The sequence below is a fragment of the Mustelus asterias genome, chromosome 15, assembly GCF_964213995.1.
Source record: "Mustelus asterias chromosome 15, sMusAst1.hap1.1, whole genome shotgun sequence".
Classification (NCBI taxonomy): domain Eukaryota; kingdom Metazoa; phylum Chordata; class Chondrichthyes; order Carcharhiniformes; family Triakidae; genus Mustelus; species Mustelus asterias.
Window position 1 is genome coordinate 23065095 of NC_135815.1, and position 22820 is coordinate 23087914.

General features: G+C 43.7%; 1 protein-coding gene across 23 annotated transcripts in view; it reads right to left on the bottom strand.

The window, feature by feature from the left end:
• LOC144504391 (CAP-Gly domain-containing linker protein 4) overlaps positions 1-22820 on the bottom strand; it is a 226452-nt gene that overhangs the window by 161655 nt on the left and 41977 nt on the right. For 21 of the 23 annotated variants that reach the window (XM_078229631.1, XM_078229633.1, XM_078229629.1 and 18 more), the window contains exon 6: positions 16652-16770. In XM_078229631.1, coding sequence (XP_078085757.1) covers positions 16652-16770 — 119 coding nt within the window. The remainder of the gene's footprint in view (positions 1-16651; positions 16771-22820) is intronic. The other 2 variants (XM_078229621.1, XM_078229619.1) reach the window with 1 other exon arrangement.

The window sequence follows — 22820 nt, forward strand, 5'->3', positions numbered from 1 at the left end:
ATGATTGTAACACATGCTCATCAAACTCCTTTCTAGGAATATATAAACAGGAGTTTTAAAAATTGGTTCTGCCAAGCTGAATCAGGAGAAGGAGAAATAAACATCACACTCCCTTTGAAAACATTGCTGAAAAACAACAGTAAATCTCTCTCCCTGAAGTGAACGTCTTTAACAAAGCGCCACCCTGAAACAAGTCAACTCCATAATTCTGCAAGATACCAACTAACTACTCGGTCAAGTGTTTTTGCCATGGGTCTTCATTGTCTGAACAAGTCAATGTTTACCCACAGATCTCTGGGCACACGGAGCAGGTCCTCCCACTATGTAGTGGAATTCAAGATTTTGCTCCTTTTCTTTCTCTGCCGCTGCTCTGCTTTATTATTGAGGGATTTGGACTCAAAACATAATGCAGCTTAACGGACAAGTTATTGCCATTTAGAATGGCTAGTAGCAAGCTACATCCTGTCATTAGCATCAATGCTGCCAAGTTCCGAGGAGAACTTTAGTGTTTGCAGGTTTTCTTTGTCCCGCATCCTCGAGTGCTGCCCATTTGAGAGTTCAAAAAACAGGACCCAGTTGCAGAGATGCTTTTCGGTCACCCAAACAAAGTGGCCAGTCTATTGTAGTTGATTTTCCAGTAGTTTTGCCTGAATACTTGTGGATCTAACTTCAAGAAGAGCATTCACATTTGTTCAACAGACCTCCCACTGAATCCAAAGGGTGCGCAGAAGCATTGCTGGTAGAATTTCTCTAGTGCTCTGATGAGTCATCAATGCACAGTCCAAGTCTCACTGCAATAAGGAGTGTGATGATGATAACTGTTCCACACAGTAGGACTTCTGTTAACTTGTAGAGATCTTTGTTACCAAACATATGCTGCAGTAGTTTGTAGAATGCTGAGCTGATGCAGTTGATTTGGTATTAGATCTCCTGATCTATGGTGACCTTTTGAGAGTGGTGGCTGCCGAGTTATAGGAAGTGCTCAACTTATTCCAGAGTCTCTCCTTTACCATGGATGGGAAGTGGAATATTTGACCGACCAGGTCTGGGTTGATTGTGTTTTCTCAACAATCAAGTCTCTTCTATGCAGAATTGAAGAAATCTAGAGATCACATATGTCTGTGCTGGTCAGTTTAGTTTTGGCAAGGAGGCAATTGAGGTTAAAGAGTTATTAATCTAGGCAGTATTTAATACTCCCACCAGGGGCAGTTGATACTTGGTAAGGTGAACAGCCATTGTCAGGTAAATTGTTAATAGTATGGGGAATATCACACAGCCTTACTTGACACCAGTCCAGATGCTTGAGGCATCTATTTCAGAACTCCCACTCAAGACATTTGCAGGATTGTGATGAAGTTTCTTGGACATCCAAATCTCCGGAGCACAATCCACAGAGCCTTGCAATTTACTGAATCAAATACTTTGGTCAGGTCAATGAATACAATGGACAATTCCCGATGGTGCTCTCAATATGTTTTTTGGATTTGTCTGGCAACAAATACCATATCAGAGGTTTCTCTGGAAGGTCTAAAGCCACAATGTGTTTTTGGGCTTGAAAAATCCCATCTGGTTCACTAATGTCCTCTCGGGAAGGAAATCTGCCATCCTTGCCTGGTCTGGCCAACATGTGGCTCCAGGCCCACAGCAATGTGGTTGACTCTTAACTGTCCTCTCAAGCGCAATTAGGGACGGGCAATAATTTGATTTAATTTGTCACATGTATTAGCATACAGTGAAAAATATTGTTTCTTTCGCGATATACAAAGCATACCGTTCATAGAGAAGGAAAGGAGAGAGTGCAGAATGTAGTGTTACAATCATAGCTACGGTGTAGAGAAAGGTCAACTTAATGAGAGGTAGTCCATTCAAAAGTCTGATAGCAGCAGGGAAGAAACTGTTCTTGAGTCGGTTGGTACGTGACCTCAGACTTTGTATCTTTTTCCCGACGGAAGAAGGTGGAAGAGAGTATGTCCGGGGTGCATGGGATCCTTAATTATGCTGGCTTAATTTTCCGAGGCAGCAGGAAGTGTAGACAGTGTCGATGGATGGGAGGCTGGTTTGCATGATGGATTGGGCTACATTCACAACCTTTTGTAGTTCCTTGCGGTCTTGGGCAGAGCAGGAGCCATACCAAGCTGTGATACAATCAGAAAGAATGCTTTCTATGGTGCATCTGTAAAAGTTGGTGAGAGTTATAGCTGACATGCCAAATTTCCTTAGTCTTCTGAGAAAGTAGAGGTGTTGGTGGGCTTTCTTAACTATAGCATCGGCATGGAGGGACCAGGGCAGGTTGTTGGTGATCTGGACACCTAAACACTTGAAGCTCTCGACCATTTCTACTTCGTCCCCATTGATGTAGATGGGGCATGTCCTTCACTACGCTTCTTAAAGTCGATGACGATCTCCTTCATTTTGTTAACATTGAGGGAGAGATTATTGTCATCACACCAATTCACCAGATTCTCTATCTCTTTCCTGTTCTCCGTCTCATCATTGTTTGAGATCTGACCCACTGTGGTGATGTCATCAGCAAACCTGAAAATCGAGTTTGAGGGGAATTTGGCCATACAGTCATAGATGTATAAGGAGTATCGTAAGGGGCTGCTGACACAGCCTTGTGGAGCACCGGTGTTGAGGATGATCGTGGAGGTGTTGTTGCCGATCCTTACTGATTGTGGTCTATGGTTAGGAAGTTCAAGATCCAGTCACAGAGGGAAGAGCTGAGCCCCAGGCCACAGAGTTTGGAGATGAGTTTCATAGGAATAAAGGTGTTGAAGGCTGAGCTGTAGTCCATAAATAGGAGTCTGGCACAGGTGTCTTTGTTGTCTAGGTCTTCCAGGGTTGAGTGCAGGGCCAGGGAGATGGTATCTGCTGTGGACCTGTTGCGGCAGTAGACAAACTGTAGTGGATCCAGGCAATCTGGGAGGCCGGAATTGATTCATGCCATGACTAATCTTTCGAAGCACTTCACAATGATGGATGTCAGAGCCACTAGACGATTGTCAATAAGTCATGCAATGCCTAGCCAGCAATGCCCATGTCGTATAAACTAAAAGACAACTTTATCCAACACATCCAATATTCCATACAATACTCAACAATTCACCTTTGTGCATTCCTTTAGTTCCAGTCTGGTGGGTGCAGTAAGTAGGGACGAGTCTGCTACTTTCAATGGAGCAGTCTGTAGATGGCCTTATCGAACACTCTTGAGCAGCTCTGGGACTTGATACCTGGGAACACCACCACTTGGAAGCTCCCCCCCAAGTAATCACCATCCTGACTAGCAAATACATCACCGTTCCTTCACTGTCCTGGAATTCCCTCTCTAATAGCACTGTAAATGAATGTCTTCCAATGCACCAAGTATTGCTATGTGCATGCCCTACATGCCACATCAAAGTCCTCATCTGAGTCCTCTGCAACAAAACCTATAGGTGAGCTCACCCCCTTATGAGCTGGCACAAGCACTAGCCTTCACCCCTGGTCGAGCTGCAGCCTGCTCATACGGAGTGACTCATCACTTGCAGACCCACTTCTATACTTTGCGCAGTGCCTATATTGGAGTTTGTGGCAGCCAAGTTTCAGTTCAAGTAAAAGTGTTTCTTCTTGTTCCAGGCCTTCAATCTCAATCACCAATGACTTGACAGGCAGCAGTTTTTGTTATCCAAATATTAATACAAAAAGGGAGGGTTGAAGCATGGAAAACAAGCCGGTTTATAGATATACCATATGCACTTAAATCTATCAGACTGCAGGATAAGGATAAATTAGAGTTAGAGCAGGTACATAAGGCATATATCATCATCCTGGATAGGTTCTGTAATATCGCTGGCCACAGCCTCAGTGACAGCTCTTCCCACGGTCTTGCATCAGGGTCAGCACATGCAGCTGTGCCTGTCCCTGCCAGCTTGCTGTTGCTGCCAATTATTGTGGCCCACTCTGTCCAGCAAAAGAGAGGGCAGCTTGCCAGTAAGTATGTTGCAACATGGTTGGGTGATGTGCCCATCATTGGTGAATAGCTGACAGTATGTGGAAGCTGTGGGAGATGTGTGTGATACTTGCAGCAGTGGTAAGTGTGTAAGAATGAGGTGGAGCATATAAATGCTAAGCGCAAGTCCTGATTGCTAGAAATTGTTGATAGATGAGTAATGAGGTGCATTGAGCAACGCATGGAGGTTGGTTTTGCAATTACTGGGAAATGGCATTTGAAGAAGCATTCACTGATCTTAGCCACTGAGTGAGGTCATTGAACTTAATGCACTGTGTCCAGGTTCTCAGAGTCAGACTCCTGGCACTGACCTCAATGATTAGCCGTTTCCATTGCATTCACTGTGGCTGTTGAAGGACATCATCTGCAGATAGATCAAATCTCTTCTCCTTTCAATCTCCTTCACTAAGGCCATAAGCACTGCTTCCAAGAGCTAAAAGCCCTTGCTCTGGCCTGCTGTGCCATTATGAAACTCCCTTTTAAGAGGTGCAAGAGAGCTTTACTTGATGCTAGCCTCACATAAATTTGGGACCCCTGCTAATCATGAAGCCACTATGCAGCTGTATATTGCCATCATGAAAATGGGCAGGCAGCATGAAGCCTGCTTTATCTCTAGGGTAAGCAGTTTAACAACACCAGGTTAAAGTCCAACAGGTTTATTTGGTAGCAAAAGCCACACAAGCTTTCGGAGCTGCAAGCCCCTTCTTCAGGTGAGTGGGAATTCTGTTCACAAACAGAGCATATAAAGACACAGACTTAATTTACATGAATAATGGTTGGAATGCGAATACTTACAACTAATCAAGTCTTTAAGAAACAAAACAATGTGAGTGGAGAGAGCATCAAGACAGGCTAAAAAGATGTGTATTGTCTCCAGACAAGACAGCCAGTGAAGCTCTGTGGGGGTTACAAATAGTGTGCCATGAACCCAATATCCCGGTTGAGGCCGTCCTCGTGTGTGCGGTATGTTAGTGCGGTAACATATCTCTAGGGGCCCTGGATGATTACATCACAATCTATGTGGCCATTATCAGACTTTATTGAATTCTTAGCTCATGTTGGAATTTTATAATTCATATAAATAAAGCACACCAGCTGCTGAGTATTAAATTGCTCTGCAGATTAGAACACCGCAAAATCGTTTTACTGAACCAAAAAGAGATAAGCGAGACAGAGAAACGGATGTATGACTGAGGTTTTTTTCTCTTACACCTCCAATGTGCTATTGTGAATAGATTACATCCCATGTGAAAGAGTGATGAGAAAATATGATCCAGACAGTTTTTTTCCACAGCCACTGCATAAATTTGACTGAGCATGAAACAGCATTAACATTTAATTTGGGCAGCAATTGGAACTGGTCTTGTATAAATAATGGAGAATGATTGACTGCAATCTCACTTCATTTTAGAAAACTTCTCTTCTGTCAGTTTTGTTTCAAGAATGAAAGAATTAAAAAACGCAAAGAATGAAATTTCAATCATACAAATAAAAATGGGAACTTTAAACATTTAAATTAAAGGTCAGCATTGACCATTAGACAAATGTGTTAACATGGGAGAGAGTTTTAGCCCGCGTTCACCATCAGAGAGAACAGCGACGTGGGCAGAAACTTCCGAGGGATCGCGCTTCCTGATTTTCATCGCCCCTCATCAGTGACGTCAAGTGGTCACTCCCAGAAAGGGTGAGAACCTAATTTTAATGGATTCAAATTAACTTTATTATGATTATCCCTCAGTTAAAAACGAGATTCAGTTAAGGGGATCTCCCAAGGGCGTGGAGGTAAGTATAGTCCCCGGGAGAGAGTCATGCCAGGGCAGGGCCAAACAAAGCTTCTTCAACAACATCTTCCAAACCCATGATCTTTACCACAGAGAAGGACAAAGGCATCATATGCATAGCAACACCATCATCTGTACATTCCTCCCAAACCACACACCATCCTGACTTGGAACTATGTTTACCGTTCCTTCACGGTCAGACTCAAAATCCTGAAAGCTATTTCCCAACAGCATTTTTAGTGTTCCTACACCATAGGGACGACAGTGATTCAAGAAGGTGGCTAACAGCCACCATAGGTGGAGCCAGATGAGATGATGAGGTCCTTAATGAGTACTTTGCATCAGTATTCACAAAGGAGAAGGATGTGGTGGATGCTGAGTATAGAAAGAAGGATATTGACATTCTAGGACTTGATGAGATGAAAAGGGAGGAGGTATTGCAGGTTTTGAAAAACATTAAGGTGGACAAGCCCCAGGGCCAGATAAGGTCTATCCCAGAATACTGAGAGAGGCGAAGGAAGATGCGGCTGAGGCCTTGGCCAAAATCTTTGTATCCTCTTTAGTCACGGGCAAGGTACCAGAGGATTGGAGAGTAGCTAACATTGTTCCTCTGTTAAAGGAGGGCAGAAAAGACAATCCAGAAAATTACAGGCCTGTGAGCCTTACATCAATGGTGGGGAAATTACTGGCGAAGGTTTTTAGGGACAGGATGTACTCACATCTGGAAGAGAATAGGTTTATTAGCGTTAGGCAGCATGGTTTTGTGAAGCGGAAGTCGTGTCTCACCAACTTGATTGAGTTCGTTGAGGAAGTGACAAGAAACATTGAACAGGGCAAGGCACTGACTTTGGTAAAGCCATCAATAAGGTTCTTCATGGTAGGCTGATACAGAAGGTGAAGTCATATGGGATCCAAGGTAAGCTGGCAAGAAGAATACAAAACTGGCTTGGACGTAGAAAGCAGAGTAGTAGTGGAAGGGTACTTTCTAATTGGAGGTCTGTGACAAGCGGTGTTCCACAGGGATCAGTGCTGGGACCTCTGTTTGTAATATGTATATATAAATTATTTGGAGGAAAATTTGGGTGGTCTGATTTAGTAAATTTGCAGATGATACAAGAATTGGGGAAGTAGCAGATAGTCAGGAGGATTGTCAGAGGATACAGCAGGATATGAATCAGCTGGAGATCTGGGCCAAAAGATGGCAGGTGGAATTTAACTCAGACAAATGTGAGCTGATGTGATTTGGAAAGTCTGCTGCAGACGTAATGTATACAGTAAATGATAGAGCCCTTAGAAATATTAACATACAGAGAGACTGAGGCGTGTAGATCCACAGTTCCCTGAAGGTGGCAACTCAGGTGGACAAGGTGCTCAAGAAGGCATATAGCATGCTGGCCTTTATTGGTCGGGGCGTTGTGGCAGCTGTTTAAGACTTTGATTAGGCCACATTTGGAGTATCGTGTACAATTCTGGTCGCCACACTCCCAGAAGGATGTTGATGCGCTGAGTGCAGAAGAGATTTACCAGGATGTTGCATGGTTTGGAGAATATGGACTATGAAGAAAGGTCGAACAAACTTGGATTATTTTCATTGGAGTGTTGGAGGATGAGGGGGGACCTGATAGAGGTTTATAAGATTATGACAGGCTTGGATAGAGTGGATAGTCAGAATCTTTTTCCCAAGGTCGAAGGGTCAATTACTCAGGGGCATAGGTTGAAAGTGAGAGGGAGAAAGTTTAAAAGAGATGTAAGGGGCAAGTTTTTCACACAAAGGATGGTGAATGCCTGGAACGTGCTGCCGGAGGAAGTGGTGGAAGCAGATTCTATAACAACGTACAAGAGGCATCTGCATAGATACATGAATAGGCAGGGTATAGAGGGATATGGACCATGCAGAGGCAAGAAAATATTAGACGAGAGAGGCATGTGTCGGCACAGACTTGGTGGGCCGAAGGGCCTGTTTCTGTGCCGTATTGTTCTTTGTTCACCACGTTCTCAAAGGCAATTAGAAGTGGGCAATAAATACTAGCCTAGCCACCAAAGCGCACATCCCATTAAAGAATAAATGGAAACTCAGTGGGGAGAATTTTATGCAGCCTCAAAGAACGGGAATCATGATGTGCAGGTAACTTAATTAAGTAGTTGTGAAATCCCAATTTCCTGACAACCTGTTGAGATGTGGAGATGCTGGCGTTGGACTGGGGTAAACACAGTAAGGAGTCTAACAACACCAGGTTAAAGTCCAACAGGTTTATTTGGTAGCAAACGCCACTAGCTTTCGGAGCGCTGCTCCTTCGTCAGATGGAGTGGAAATCTGCTCTCAAACAGGGCACAGAGACACAAAATCAAGTTACAGAATACTGATTAGAATGCGAATCTCTACAGCCAACCAAGTCTTAAAGATACAGACAATGTGAGTGGAGGGAGCATTAAGCACAGGTTAAAGAGATGTGTATTGTCTCCAGACAGGACAGCCAGTGAGATTCTGCAAGTCCAGCAGGCAAGCTGTGGGGGTTACTGATAGTGTGACATAAACCCAACATCCCGGTTTAGGCCGTCCTCACGTGTGCGGAACTTGGCTATCAGTTTCTGCTCAGCGACTCTGCGCTGTGGTGTGTCGTGAGGGCCGCCTTGGAGAACGCTTACCCGAAGATCAGAGGCTGAATGCCCGTGAATGTGGTCACGGGCATTCTGCCTCTGATCTTCAGGTCAGCGTTCTCCAAGGCGGCCTTCACGACACACGACAGCGCAGAGTCGCTGAGCAGAAACTGATAGCCAAGTTCCGCACACATGAGGACAGCCTAAACCGGGATGTTGGGTTTATGTCACACTATCAGTAACCCCCACAGCTTGCCTGCTGGACTTGCAGAATCTCACTGGCTGTCCTGTCTGGAGACAATACACATCTCTTTAACCTGTGCTTAATGCTCCCTCCACTCACATTGTCTGTATCTTTAAGACCTGGTTGGCTGTAGAGATTCGCATTCTAATCAGTACTCTGTAATTTGATTTTGTGTCTCTGCCCTGTTTGAGAGCAGATTTCCACTCCATCTGACGAAGGAGCAGCGCTCCGAAAGCTAGTGCCGTTTGCTACTAAATAAACCTGTTGGACTTTAACCTGGTGTTGTTAGACTCCTTAACCTGTTGAGATGCAGAGATAAAGTAACAGCGTGTTTGCAGCATGTCAAGCCTCACTCCAACCTGTGGCAGATTTATACTTACAATACATTTGCATGCCAAGAATATGCATTAGCATCAAACTTTTTAAAATTACATCCTGCCTTAAAACTGAGAGGATATTTGATTTGATTTATTATTGAACATGTATTGGGATACAGTGAAAGGTATTGTTTCTTGCATGCTGTACAGACAAAACATACCATTCATAGAGTACATAGGGGAGGAGGAAAGGAGAGGGTGCAGAATATAGTGTGGCAGTTACAAATCGGGTCAAGAGAAAGATCAGCTTCATATATTATAGGGCCATTCAAAAGTCTGATGGCAGCAGGGGAGAAGCTGTTCTTGAGTCAGGTGGTACGTGTTTTCAGACTTTTGTACCTTTTTCCCGACGGAAGAAGGCGAGAATATCCAGGGTGTGTGGGGTCCTTAATTTTGCTGGCTGCTTTTCCGAGGCAACAGTAAGTGTAGAAAGAGTCAATGGATGGGAGGCTGGTTTGCATGATGGACTGGGCTATGTTTGCAACATTTTATAGTTTCCTGCAGTCCTGGTCAGAGCAGGAGCCAAACCAAACCATGATACATTCAGAAAGGATGCTTTCTATGATGCATCTGTAAAAATTGGTGAGTCATAGTGGACATGCCAAATTTTCTTAGTCTTCTGAGAAAGTAAAGGCATTGGTGGGCTTTCTTAACTAGAGTGTCGGTGTGGAGGGACCAGCACAGATTGTTGGTGATCTGAACATCTAGAAACTTGAAGCTCTCGACCAATTCCACTTCATCACTGTTGATGTAGACAGGGCATGTTCTCCACTGCATTTCCTGAAGTCTATGATTATATCCTCCGTTTTACTGACACTAAGGAAGAGGTTATTGTCATCACACCATTTCACCAGATTCTCTGTCTCTTTCCTGTACTCTGACTCGTCATTATTAGAGATCTGACTTACTACGGTGATGTCATCAGCAAACTTGAAAATGGAGTTGGAGCAGAATTTGGCCATGCAGTCATAAGTGTACAAGGAGTATAGTAAGGGCCTGAGGACTCAGCTTTGCGGGACACCGGTGTTGAGGATAATCAAGGAGGAGGTGCCGTTACATATCCTTACTGATTGCAATCTGTGCGTTAGAAAGTCTCGGATCCAGTCGCAGAGGGATGGGCCAAGCCCTAGGCCACGGAGTTTGGAGATGAGTTTTGTTGGGAAAATGGTGTGGAAGGCTGAGATGCAGTCAATAAATAGGAGTCTGACATAAGTGTCCTTGTTATCCATGTGTTCCAGGATCCAGTGTAGGACAAGGGAAATGGCATCTGCTGTGGACCTGTTGCAGCAATAGGCAAATTGTAGCGGATCCAGGCAATTTGGGAGACTGGAGTTGATGTGTGCCATGACTAACTTTTTGAAACGCTTCATAATGATGGATGTCAGAGCCACTGGGCAGTAGTCATTAAGGCATGCTGCCTGGCTTTTCTTTGGTACAGGGATGATGGTCGGTCATCTTGAAGCAGGTAGGGACCTCAGATTGGAGTAAGAAGAGGTTAAATATGTCCGTGAATACCCCCCGCCAGCTGGTCCGCGCAGGATCTGAGTGCTCATCGCGGTACCCCATCTGGGCCAGTCGGAAGCTTAACTTTCAAGAAGGCCGATTTGGGGGCGATTCTCCCAAAAACATTCTAAGTGCCGAATTCACATAAAAACTGGAGTAACTCCCATTGGTTTTTTCAAAATGATTGCAGGATTTTCAAGGATTTCCCACACCCTGAGCACTGCAGAGTGCCCTAGCAAGATTCATGTTGAAAATCTGTGGGGCCTATTCTCTATGGAGAGGCTCTAGCAGCATAGCACTGAGCAGGCCACTGTGCATGTGCTGATCTGTCATAGCAGAGATCAGCACATGCACAATAGTCCCGCACTGCCAGTCTCCCGATCGCTGGCTTGCACAGCAACCCCGCATCGCTGCCCTTGCCAAACCCACCCCCCTGATCACTGACCTCCCGAGCCTCTCTAGCCCAGCACCGATGCCTGCCCATGCAACCCCCCCACCACCCCCTCCCCCCTCCCTGCAGACAGTCTGTGATGGTGACCTTGGCTATCAGCTTTGACCGAGGCTTCCGGGGCAGATGATGTCCTCTCGTTGACCTCTTGCTCAAAATGAGCAGAGAATATGTTGAGCTCATCGGGGAGGGTGCATTTTTGCCGGCAATTCTACTCATTTTATATACTACGCTTTTATATTTCCCTTTGTGGGGAAATCCAGAACCAAGAGGTATAATTTCAAAATAAGGAGTAGAATTGCCTACTTAAGATGAAGAATTTCTTCTCTCAGTGGGCCATGAATCTTTGGAATTGTCTACCGCAGAGAGTTGTGGAGGCTCTGAATATATTCAAGACCGAGACATATAGTTCAAAAATCTATACGGGAGTCAAGGGTTATGGGAATAGAGAGGAAAGTTGATTTAACGATAAAATCAGATTAGCCATAATCTTACTGAATAACAGAGCAGACTCTAGGGGCGGTAAGGCCAATTCCTGCTCCCGTAACCTACGTTCTTCACAATGAAAGTTCTTTGGTAGGTAGCCTATGATTGTTGAGGCTGGGACCCTATAAATCTGTATCTCTGTCCTTTCTAACAGAGCAAAAACACCAGCTGGATCTCTGATGAGCTGTTTCATAGACTATTCTTTTTAACTTTTTCTGTTCCTACTCACTTATGCTCTCTGAATCATCCATTGCCGATCCCTCTAAATTAATATCGGAACATAGGAACAGGAGTATGCCATTCAGACCCATCAAGCCTACTCCGCCATTGAATACGCTCACTGCTGACCAGACACTTCAATTCCTTTTACACACACTATCCCCATAACTCTTTACATTATTGTTATTAGAAACCTATGAATCTCGACCTTAAACATACGCAATGACTGAGCTTCCATAGCCCTCTGAGGTAGAAAATTCCAAAGATTCATAACCCTCTATGTAAATAAATTTTTCCTTATCTCGGTCCCAAGTAGCATCCTCCTTATTGTGAAATTGTGCTGCTGGTTTTCAACTCCCCAACCAAGGGAAACATTTTACCTACATCGACCCTGTCTATTCCTTTCATTATTTTGTAGATTTTAATGAAATCACCTCTCATTCTTCGAAACTCTAGAGAATACATAAGACAGTCCCACCATCCCAGGAACATGTATGGTGAATCTTCATTGCACTCTTTCTATATCCACAACAGAACAAAAGAAGTGCCAATCACTTGTGCAGGTGTTTGGAAAGATAAGTGACAGCATATTTTCAAGAACAGACTCTCCTTAATTCATGTGCTTCCAAGACCCGAGATGCCTGACAGACCTCAAGAAAGTGAAAAAGGTGAAAGGTAAGTAAGATTAAGCAGTAGCAGATGAGTGTCAATGCAATGCACTACCGGATAGTTATGCTGAGTGTGTAAATTAATGTTTACTGAAAGAGAAAAGTAAGGGAAGAATACTAAACAGCTGCTGTCCCTGGTCTTTAACATAGTTATCTCTCTGCCACTGGAGTTGTTGTCTGCTTAGAAGCAGGACCACCTGCTCATCTTCTCACTTCTTTTGTGCATCAGCATGTCCTATAAGAAGAGTGGAAAAATGGTCTGCGCCTTGTCTGGGGCAGCTTAACACTATGCACATGATACAAAAAGAACAGCAAAATGTGGTGACTTGGCATGGGAAGTGGACATAGTGACTGATTAATAGTGCTGGGGCTAAAATACAGTGATGCAAGTCAATTGACAGAGTAGGAGATATGGGAAGGTCTGCCTTATCTTGACAATCATGGTAAGGTCATTTCTTTCTCTACACTGCTGACAGGACCTGCGAACAATGACGGCCACGTTTAATTGCCCGACCACTTCGCTCCGCTGCTGTTGAGAAATTTGTCTGGGAACTCATCGTCCATCAAAAGGGAGGTGAACCTCCCTTTTGCTGCTGAGTTCTTCTGTTAGTTGTGCTGAATCAGAAGATCTGGAATCCTTGATTGAAGTCACATTGTGTACTATTTCAGGAAATTAAAGTCCTCTATTCACCTCCTCCCCATGTGCTGCAGGCTACCTTGACATAGAAGCTGGCCAACCAGATTTATCACCCTTCTAGCTGCCAAACTGTCACAAGGGAGCAAGCTGGCTAACTGCATTTAAATTAAGTCTATCCACAAAAATACAGACCCATGACAACTTCTGCAAGCAGCGAGAATTGAAACCTCACTCAGTGCCCATTCGCTTTACCACTTTGCATACAAGAATTATCTCACTCAATTTTACCCAAAAATGAAAAGAAACTGAGGGATTTTTATCTTTGTGGTAATACTCCAGACTGGGATCTGCTTTTCTTGCAGAGGAGCAGGTACGAAAAAGGGGGGATCAATAGAAAACATCATGGCACGTGGAGTGCAGAGAAAATGAAATCTTGCACATTTTCCAGTACTATTAAGTGATTTTCTGTTTCCCCACAGCTTATTGATGACCTCTTGTGACAAAAATCTAGTATTACAGTGTTATAATCCTCAGTGTTAACATTCATGAACTGGCCTAAATACATTTTTGATTGATGCAATGAAAATTTGTGTTATTTTTATTTTGCCAAGCATACCTTACAATTTCAGCAACATCAGACACACCACAAAAACAGACAGTTTAAAGACAGAAGGAAAAACATTTCTGAAATCTGATGGTCACGGAATTTTTACAGAGCAGAAGGTGGCCATTTGGCCCATCATGTCTGCACCAGCTCTTCAAATGAGTGTCATTCTCCTGTCTTCTGCCCATAATCTGCGCATTCTTCCTCTTCAAATGATAGTTGGCACAATGGTTAACACTGCTGACTCACAGCGCCAGAGATCCGGGTTTGATTCCCGGCTTGGGTCACTGTCCGTGAGGAGTCTGCACGTTCTCCCCGTGTCTGCGTGAGTTTCCTCCGGGTGCTCCGGGTTCCTCTCACAGTCCAAAAGGCGTGCTGGTTAGGTGGATTGGCCATGCTAAATTCTCCCTCGGTGTATCCGAACAGGCGTCAGAGTGTGGCGACTATAAGACTTTCAGTAACTTCATTGCAATGTTAATGTAAGACTACTTACATGAAGTCGCATGGGATCAGAGGTGAGCTGGCAAGGTGGATGCAGAACTGGCTCGGTCATAGAAGACAGAGGGTAGCAGTGGAAGGGTGCGTTTCTGAATGGAGGGCTGTGACACGTGGCGTTTCTCAGAGATCAGTGCTGGGACTTTTGCTGTTTGCAATATATATCAATGATTCGGAGGAAAATGTAACTGGTTTGATTAGTAAGTTTGTGGCAGATACAAAGGTTGGTGGATTTGTGGATAGCGATGAGGACCATCAGAGGACACAGCAGGATATAGATCGGTTGGAGACTTGGGCGGAGAGATGGCAGATGGAGTTTAATCTGGACAAATGTGACGTAATGCATTTTGGAAGGTCTAATACAGATAGGAAATATACAGTAAATGGCAGAACCCTTCAGAATATTGATAGGCAAAGGGAACTGGATGTACAGGTACACAGGTCACTGATAGTGGAAAAGCAGGTGGAGAAGGTAGTCAAGAAGGCATACGGCATGCTTGCCTTCATCGGCTGGAGCACTGAGTTTAAAAATTGAAAGTCATGTTGCAACTTTATAGAACCATAGTTAGGCCGCGCTTGGAATATAGTGTTCAATTCTGGTCACCACATTACCAGAAGAATGTGGAGGCTTTGGAGAGGGTACAGAAAAGATTTACCAGGATGTTGCCTGGTATAGAGGGCATTAGCAATGAGGAGAGGTTGGAGAAACTTGGTTTGTTCTTACTGGAACGATGGAGGTTGAGGGGCGACCTGATAGAAGTCTACAAGATTCTGAGGGGTGTGGACAGAGTGGATAATCAGAAGCTTTTTCCCAGGGTGGAAGAGTCAATTACTATGGGGCATAGGTTTAAAGCGAGAGGGGCAAGGTTTAAAGGAGATGTATGAGGCAAGTTTTTTTTACACAAAGGGTGGTGGGTGCCTGGAACTCGCTGCCAGGGGAGGTAGTGGAAGCAGATACGATAGTGAGTTTTAAGGGGCATCTTGTCAAATACATGAATAGGATGGGAATAGAGGGACGTGGTCCCCAGAAGTGTAGGGGGTTTTAGTTCAGTCGGGCAGCATGGTCGGTGCAGGCTTGGAGGGCCGAAAGGCTGTTCTTATGCTGTAATTTTCTTTGTTCTTTGTACTTGTGACTAATAAATAAACTTTAAACTTTGAATGCTTTGATTGAAGCTGCCTCCACCACACTCTCAGACAGTGCATTCCAGACCTTAATCACTCACTGTGAGAAAAAGATTTTTCTCATATTACTTTTGTAAATTACTTTAAATCTGTGCCCTCTCATTTTTTTCATGAATGGTGTGAAGAGCACAGCTGATGTTAAATGCTTGAGTATTCCAAAACCCAGAAGGGAACTTTGGAATGCCCTCAACTACATTTGCAATTTTGTATAATGTGAGGAAAGATGTGAAGACCAGTTAAGGGCGTTCCAGACTCTTTCGTGATGATTTTAAACAAAATAAATGTTTACTAAACTGTAAAACACACAATAAAGTCAACTAAAATGGTTAACTATATTAATGGCTATCCACAATATGATTAAATTTACCCAATTTTAAACCTTTGTATTTTCTTAACCTCAGAGCTAAACTTCCCCAAACAAAATCCCAGAAGTTTTAAAATCCAGCAATAGTTACCACACCAGGCACCTACATCTTTTGGGCTTGCTCCTATTTAGAATAGGGACAACTAGTTTCTCAAATCAAGCTTTCTCCAAACACAACTTGTTGGGAGGGGACACCGCTCCCTGCTGCGTAGACTGTGATCTCAAACAGCTTATCCCCATATGGTGAATTTATCTCTGACATACCTGGGAGGGAATTTTCCCGTCCTGCCCACCATGGGAATCATAATGGGCGGGGAGCAGGCCATGCAAGGGTCCGTTGACCTTGGGTGGGATTTTCCAGTTTTGGGGTGAGCATGGTCGGAAAATCCCGCCTGATGTAACATAAACATAAAATTCTGGCCGTGGATGGAGAAAGAGAAGCATGGTTAGAATTGCTCAGTTGACTCAGGTAGTGACTGTAAAAGGTGATCTCCAAAGGAGAAGAATACAGGGATCAAAAAACTAAAACTGAAGTTAAATAAAGAAAAAAAGAGTAGACATCTTTGAATAGACATTTAATACCTGAAGGAAGAATACTGATGGAATAATGTTAATGGAGGGACATCTAACCCAGCAGTAAAATATGCTTCAGAAAGATAAGAAATGGTTTTCCCAGTTGCCATGATTTGACACAACTGCCCCACAGTGGACATTTAAATAACATTAAAGGATGTTTTCCTTACTTCCCTGTCCATAAGGCTCTCACTTCTCTATGATAGGTAATTACTATCACTTCCCTGGTCTTTTAGAATACCAGCGATATGAGGAGGATGATATAGTACATTACAGTGAACTGCGTTACCAAAGACATTTCAGTTCCACTGAATACTTAAAATATATATATACTTCACAAACAGCTATTCTTTAAGTGGCCAATTAATTTATTTTAAAATCTAAATATTTGTGTCTCCGTTTTCTTATTTTATGAAGTATTATAGATATTAGTGCTATTTCTAAAGATGGCATCTGTTAATTTTAAGATATTATAGTTTCTTACCCTAAAGACAGGATTGGCTCCATGTTCTAATAAACATTTCACAGCTGACGAGCAGAGGTTTGATGCTGCAATGTGCAGAGATGTTCCAAAGTTGAAATCACTGCAAGTGGCATCCACTTCTGTCAAAACACACAAAATAAATACACACATTTTCTGACAACGAACTAAGTCATTAGGCTATTTTGTAATTGTTTAACTTTTGTGTTCAGTTTTGTATTATCACTACTCAGAAACAGAAAAGCTTTTCTTCTCTGTCACCTGGTGACAGCATCATGAGATCAGACATTGCAAATCAAATGGTAAGAATAACATATTAACCTCAATTCCAGAATGTCACGCCCTTCTGGAGCATTGTGACTTTTATTTCCCACACTAGCCATTCTGTGAATTGAGTGAGATTGCCAATTTTGTGGTAAATTACAAACAGTTTTGTACTCTAGATCCGCATGCATAAAGTTGAGATGGCTGAAGTACACATACCAGAAGACACTTATTAAGATCAAAAAGAAAATACTTTCATCCCATATTAGATTATGATAAATAAATTGGATGGATTCTTCAAACCCATCAGAGCAAGGGAGTTATCCCTGGTGTCATGGTCAATATTTGTCTCTCTATTAACATAACAAAATTCAGATTATCTGGTCATTATCTCACTGTTGTTTGTGGTGTGCAAATTGGCTTCCATGTTTTTTTTTACAAGTGCCCACATTTCAAGAAGTACTTCATTGCGGGTGGCATGATTGGGAAAGTTGCAGGTGACACAAAAACTGGCCATGTAGTTGATGGTGAAAAGGATAGCTGTAGATTCCAGGAAAATATCATTGATTTGGTTGAGTGGGTCGAGAAGTGGAAAATGGTTTTCAATCCGAAAAATGAGAGGTAATGCAGGCAAAGGAAATAGTCAACAAACAGGAAGATATTGAGAGGAGTTGAAGAAGTGAGAGATCTTGGAGTGCATGTCCACAGGCCCCAAAGGTGGAAGGATAGGTGAAAAAGGTGGTAAAGAAAGAATATGGAATGTTTTCCTTTATTGAGCATCCTGGCACATGAATCAGAAAATGCTGATGCTTCTTCAGAAGCTGGAGTAATGGGGCTAGAGTCGTGGACACATTCTGCGGGAATCTCCCATCATGATTTACCATCCCTAGAAAAGATTTTACCTCTGTCACATTCCTAGGCTGTGGTACTTCATTAACAGCTTTCACTTGGTCTTCAAGGGAATGCAAACCCTTGGCATCTACCTTGAAACCAAGATACGTAACCTCATCTGCTTGGAAGGTGCATTTTCCACATTTTAAGCAGATTCTCACTACTTTAAACCTTTTTAGGACCTCTTCCAGGTTTTCTCCATGGGATGCTCCTGTGACTAGGACATCATCCAAGTATACCACCACTTTGGGGTTTCCATGCAACAGACTTTCCATAGTTGCTCAAATTTGGTACAGGCCGATGAAACACCAAATGGCAGACAAGTGTACTGATTTAGCCCTTTGTGGGTGTTAATGGTGACCAACTTCTGGGAGTCTTCATCCAGCTCCAGCTGTTGACTCGGATCTAACTTAGGGCCCGATTTTGCCAAAACTTCGCACCCATTTTCGGGCGCGAAATCGCGGTAAAGTTGGGCATCGGGCCTATACCCCGATCTGCACCCGATTCCGAGCACGTCTCCTAGGAGTGCTCCCCCCCACACTGAAAACAGGCTTCCATCCCTGGTGCTGTATTACTCCTCTCAGGCTCTGCTGTGCCCTCACTGGGGCTGTACCTCACTGCAGCCGTTTCCTGCCGCAAAAAGTTCAGCTTGTTGGGCAGCCTTACGCCTTGCTCAGTGCATTCAATCACCATCTCTGTGGCTTTTTCTAAAGAGATTTTAGTTTAGTTTCAGCGAGCAGCTTTTTTTGTATTGTGAGGTTGCTGGTCTCACAGACCAAACTGTCAACATATTCACAGTGCTCTGCTAAATGCTGCAGCCTGGCCACAAACTAGGAAACCGTCTCCCCTGGTTCCCTCACCGCTGTGTGAAACTTATACACCAACATGATGACTAAAGGTCGGGGGTTAAAATGGTCCTTAACCAGTCCCACTATTTGATCAAAAGACTTTGGATGGTACTTTAGGAGATTTTTTCTAAGTGTCGGGCAGGCGTGAAACTGGGAGAGCTCCAGATCTGTTTTTTGGGTGAGTTTTCAGGCCCAATCTTATGCACTCTGTCAGCAAAATTTTGGACTAGTCTGTTTCTGGCCAAAGAGGCTGTGGGCGGGGCTTAACACACCCGACAGCCTGTAGAAGGAGGTAATAAGCATGTGCAGACCTCTGATGCTGCACATACGCATTAACAGGAGCAGCAGTCTGATAGACAAAGAGAGAACTGTCAGGTCTCTGCTACTGCAAGCAGCCTCAAGCAGCTCCCCCCACCCCAAGAAATCACAGGAACCCGCAGCCCAAGATGCAGACCCCGCCAACCCCCTCCCCCCTGCTGCGCAGACCAATCACGGCTGCCCTCCCTCTCCCACCGATGGTGGACCTCTTCTCTCCCTCCCCACTGATGGTGTGCAGAGTGGCAGTGGACATCCCTCCCCACACATGCCCCGCCACCCCCACTGGCCATGCCCACCCACAGGTCCCATCCCGGCACTGCCCCTCATAGGCCCCCTACTGGCTCCGCCCTTTGGCACTGCCTAGTGGGCATTGCCATGGTGCCAGGCTGGCATTGGCAAGGTGCCAGGGTGGCACTGCCAGTCTGGCATTGCCCAAGGGGCACCCCCGCCTTGCTCTCGGCTTCCCCGAGGGGCCTCAATGGCCTCCAGTTCCACCAGCAAGGCCAACACGACTGTTCCCCATTCATGACGAACAGGCATTTTCCTCGCCGGAGAGAACCTCTCCCGGCGAGGCCATAAAGGCAAGCGAGTCCAGACGATTGAGCACCGGGCTTGCTAAACATATTAAAATGGTCATTTAAATAAATTTCAATAAATTAACCAGCCTCTCGCCAATTTCCAGCGAGAGGTTGACCATCAAATACCGCCACTCATGCTCGCAGCTTTATGCCTGATTTTACGGCATTTTCCCCCTGCAAAATGGGTGTAAAGTGGCAGTAAAATCCCGCCTTTTGTGTCCGGAGCCTCAGATGAGGTTAGGCTCCTCACCAGACTAAGTTTGTGAGCCACAGACCGAGTTGTATCACCTTTCGTTTGTCTTCCATAGTGTCTTCCAATGAAATAATGTAAACTTTTGATATCTTGAGTGTGGGAGATTCGAGTCTGAACTCCCACTGAAAAAAACAATCGTGATTTATACTAGCTTTCCCACGAATTCAGCACCCCTCCGCAACCCCACATCGCCCTCCCACATCTTGAGTACTGTGTACAGTTTTGGTTTCCTTATTTAAGAAATAACATAAATGGATTAGAAGCAGTTCAGAGAAGATTCAATTGACTGATGCCTGGGATGCGGTGGGGGGGGTTAACTTATGGAGGAAAGGTTGAATAACTGCACTTGTAACTATTGAAGTTTAGAAGGTTAAGAGGTGATCTTATTGAAACATAAGATCCTGACGGGAATTGACAGGGTGGATGCTGAAAGAAAGTTTCCCTTTGTGGGACAGAGTAGAACTCAGAGACACAGTTTAAAAATAATGGGTCTCCCGTTTAAGGTGGAGATGAGAAGAAATTTTTTTCTTTCAGAGGATTGTGAATCTTGAGAACTCTTTTCCCCAGAGAATGGTGGAGGCTGGGTCAATTAATATTTTTAAGGAAGAGCTAGATTGATTCTTGACTAACAAGGAAGTGATGGGGCAGGTGAAATGTGGAGTTGAAGCAGCAATCAGATCAGCCATGATCCTATTGAATCATGGATCAGGTTTGAGGGGGCCAAATGCTCCTAATTCATATGTTCATATTTTTCAGAATCAGTTTCATCATGTGGTATGAAGGAGTTGTAGCTGTACTTTCCTGTTAACTATTGCTGTTTAATCATTTAGTAAATCTGTCTACTGCACAATCCTGCACCACATCTTCAAATAAACCAAACCTACGTTTAGCTCACCAATCACATGCCAGATTGCTAAGTTTGCATTAAATAAACACAGAAACACAATATGGTGAGCAGTAGTGGTTCTTCTTAAATTAAACTAAGAAGATTTGAAGAACGTAGAAAAAGCAACAAATAAGATTTTGTGCTGGACTAAAAAGGCTGTATAGGCATGGAAAATGGCAGGAGGCAGAGTTCCTCTACTGACAGTATTTCAGAACAGTGAATACCTGATTTGTGGGTAGGCAGATTGGTGATGAATCAGGCAGTCCAACTTGAATCAGGCAGTTGATTTTTCATTCGGCAGTACAAGCTGCAGGGCTATTGCAATGTCCTTGAGTGCCATTCCCACAAAAATGACAGGGAGCACGGAACAGAAAAAAAAATACAAACTCTAGCCAGCAAACAAAAAAAGATAAAAAAGAAAAACATGCAGCTGTATTGCTGAATCTCCCCACGGCATACAGAAGCTACAAATCCCCTCAATCACATTCGTAAAAGACAGAAAACATCAGGAAAATGATCACCAAATTCCCCAGCATGAAATGAATGATCACAGATGTTTGATGCTTTTTAAACATTGGATGGAGCTATCCTTTCTAGATTTATCCATCACAGAAGCAGATAAACAAGCAATGAAAGTAAAAATAGCCATTGGAAACAAGGGGTTGCATTTGGGCCTGTCTGAGTAGGATCAGAAGGATCATGCCAAGCTGTGGAACATGCTGAAGGATCAGTTTTGTGTAAAGGTGAACTCTAGAATACATTGTTTAGAGATGATGGCTTACAGAAAACAGCCATAAGAATCAATCAGTTCATCAGTAAATGCCCTGGTAAGAGAAATAACTGATTTCTCAGAAGCTAAGCTGTCTGAGTGAATAATTGAGCTGGTTCATTGAAGCTTTCCAAAAAGATCTTTTGGAGGAAAGGAAAGGTCACGATATTGACACACTGCTGAAGATGGCAGGAACAATAAACCTACTAACAACACCTGCAAACATTAGATGCAACCAGTATCAGTGCGGTAGCCAGGAAACAGAAAGGAAGGAAGTCGTGTGGGAAGTGCAGTCTGCTGCACCCACTGTGAAGCAGTCCTGTGTGCCAAGATCTTTGTAAGCTATGCAATGTAAAAGAACATTGTGCTTATCAATGCAAGAAATCTGGGTCCAGAGATGCAACTAGAGGTAAGATGCAACCAAACAAAAGGTACGTGCAGCATACTGGCAGCAACAACAGGGAATGAGGTACAGACCTACATAAGTGCGAGCACACACACAAAATTACTGGCAAGTCAGCCAAAGGTGAAGATGCAGAGCAGAAAGATCTTCAACTGGAAAACAAACAGGCTTTCCACATTGTGAATGTGACACAATGTGCGGCTGACAGGGGACGTGATGGCCTAGTGGTATTATCGCTAGACTATTAATTCAGAAACTCACCTAATGTTCTGGGGACCCAGGTTCAAATCCCGCCATGGCAGATGGTAGAATTTGAATTCAAATTTTTAAAAATCTGGAATTAAGTATCCATTGACAACCATGAAACCATTGTCGATTGTTGGAAAAACCCTCCTGGTTCACTAATGTCCTTTAGGGAAGGAAATTTTTGGTCCTTACCTGTTCTAGCCTACATGTAATTCCAGAGCCATATCAATGTGGCTGACTCTCAACTGCGCTCAAAGGCAACTAGGGATGGCCAGGCAGTGGCGCCCATGTCCCATGAATTAATTTTTTTTAAATCAAAAAGGGAGAGATTTTTGTTTGTATCAGAACATGCCCAAAGAAAAGTGGCAAACACTGACTCACAACCAAAGTCAACAAGGGAACAAGTGCAAATATCTCATCAATCAGAATCCTGAAAGATAGGTATCCATGACACAACCTACAACAGACAAATTAACTGCGTTCAATGGGTCATCTATTCATTGTATAGGTACATTGACACAGACATGCGGGTTGAATGACATGGAGTGTAACAGCATTATCCACCATGTGCATCAACATACTGACTGTGCAGTTCCATCATGTACATATGTAAAAAGATGGAACAATCCAGCTATGTCAAAATCTCACTCTAAAAAGGTATCCACACTAGATATCCAAATTAAAGGAATTGAATCCAAAATTCACAGGAGCTCAGT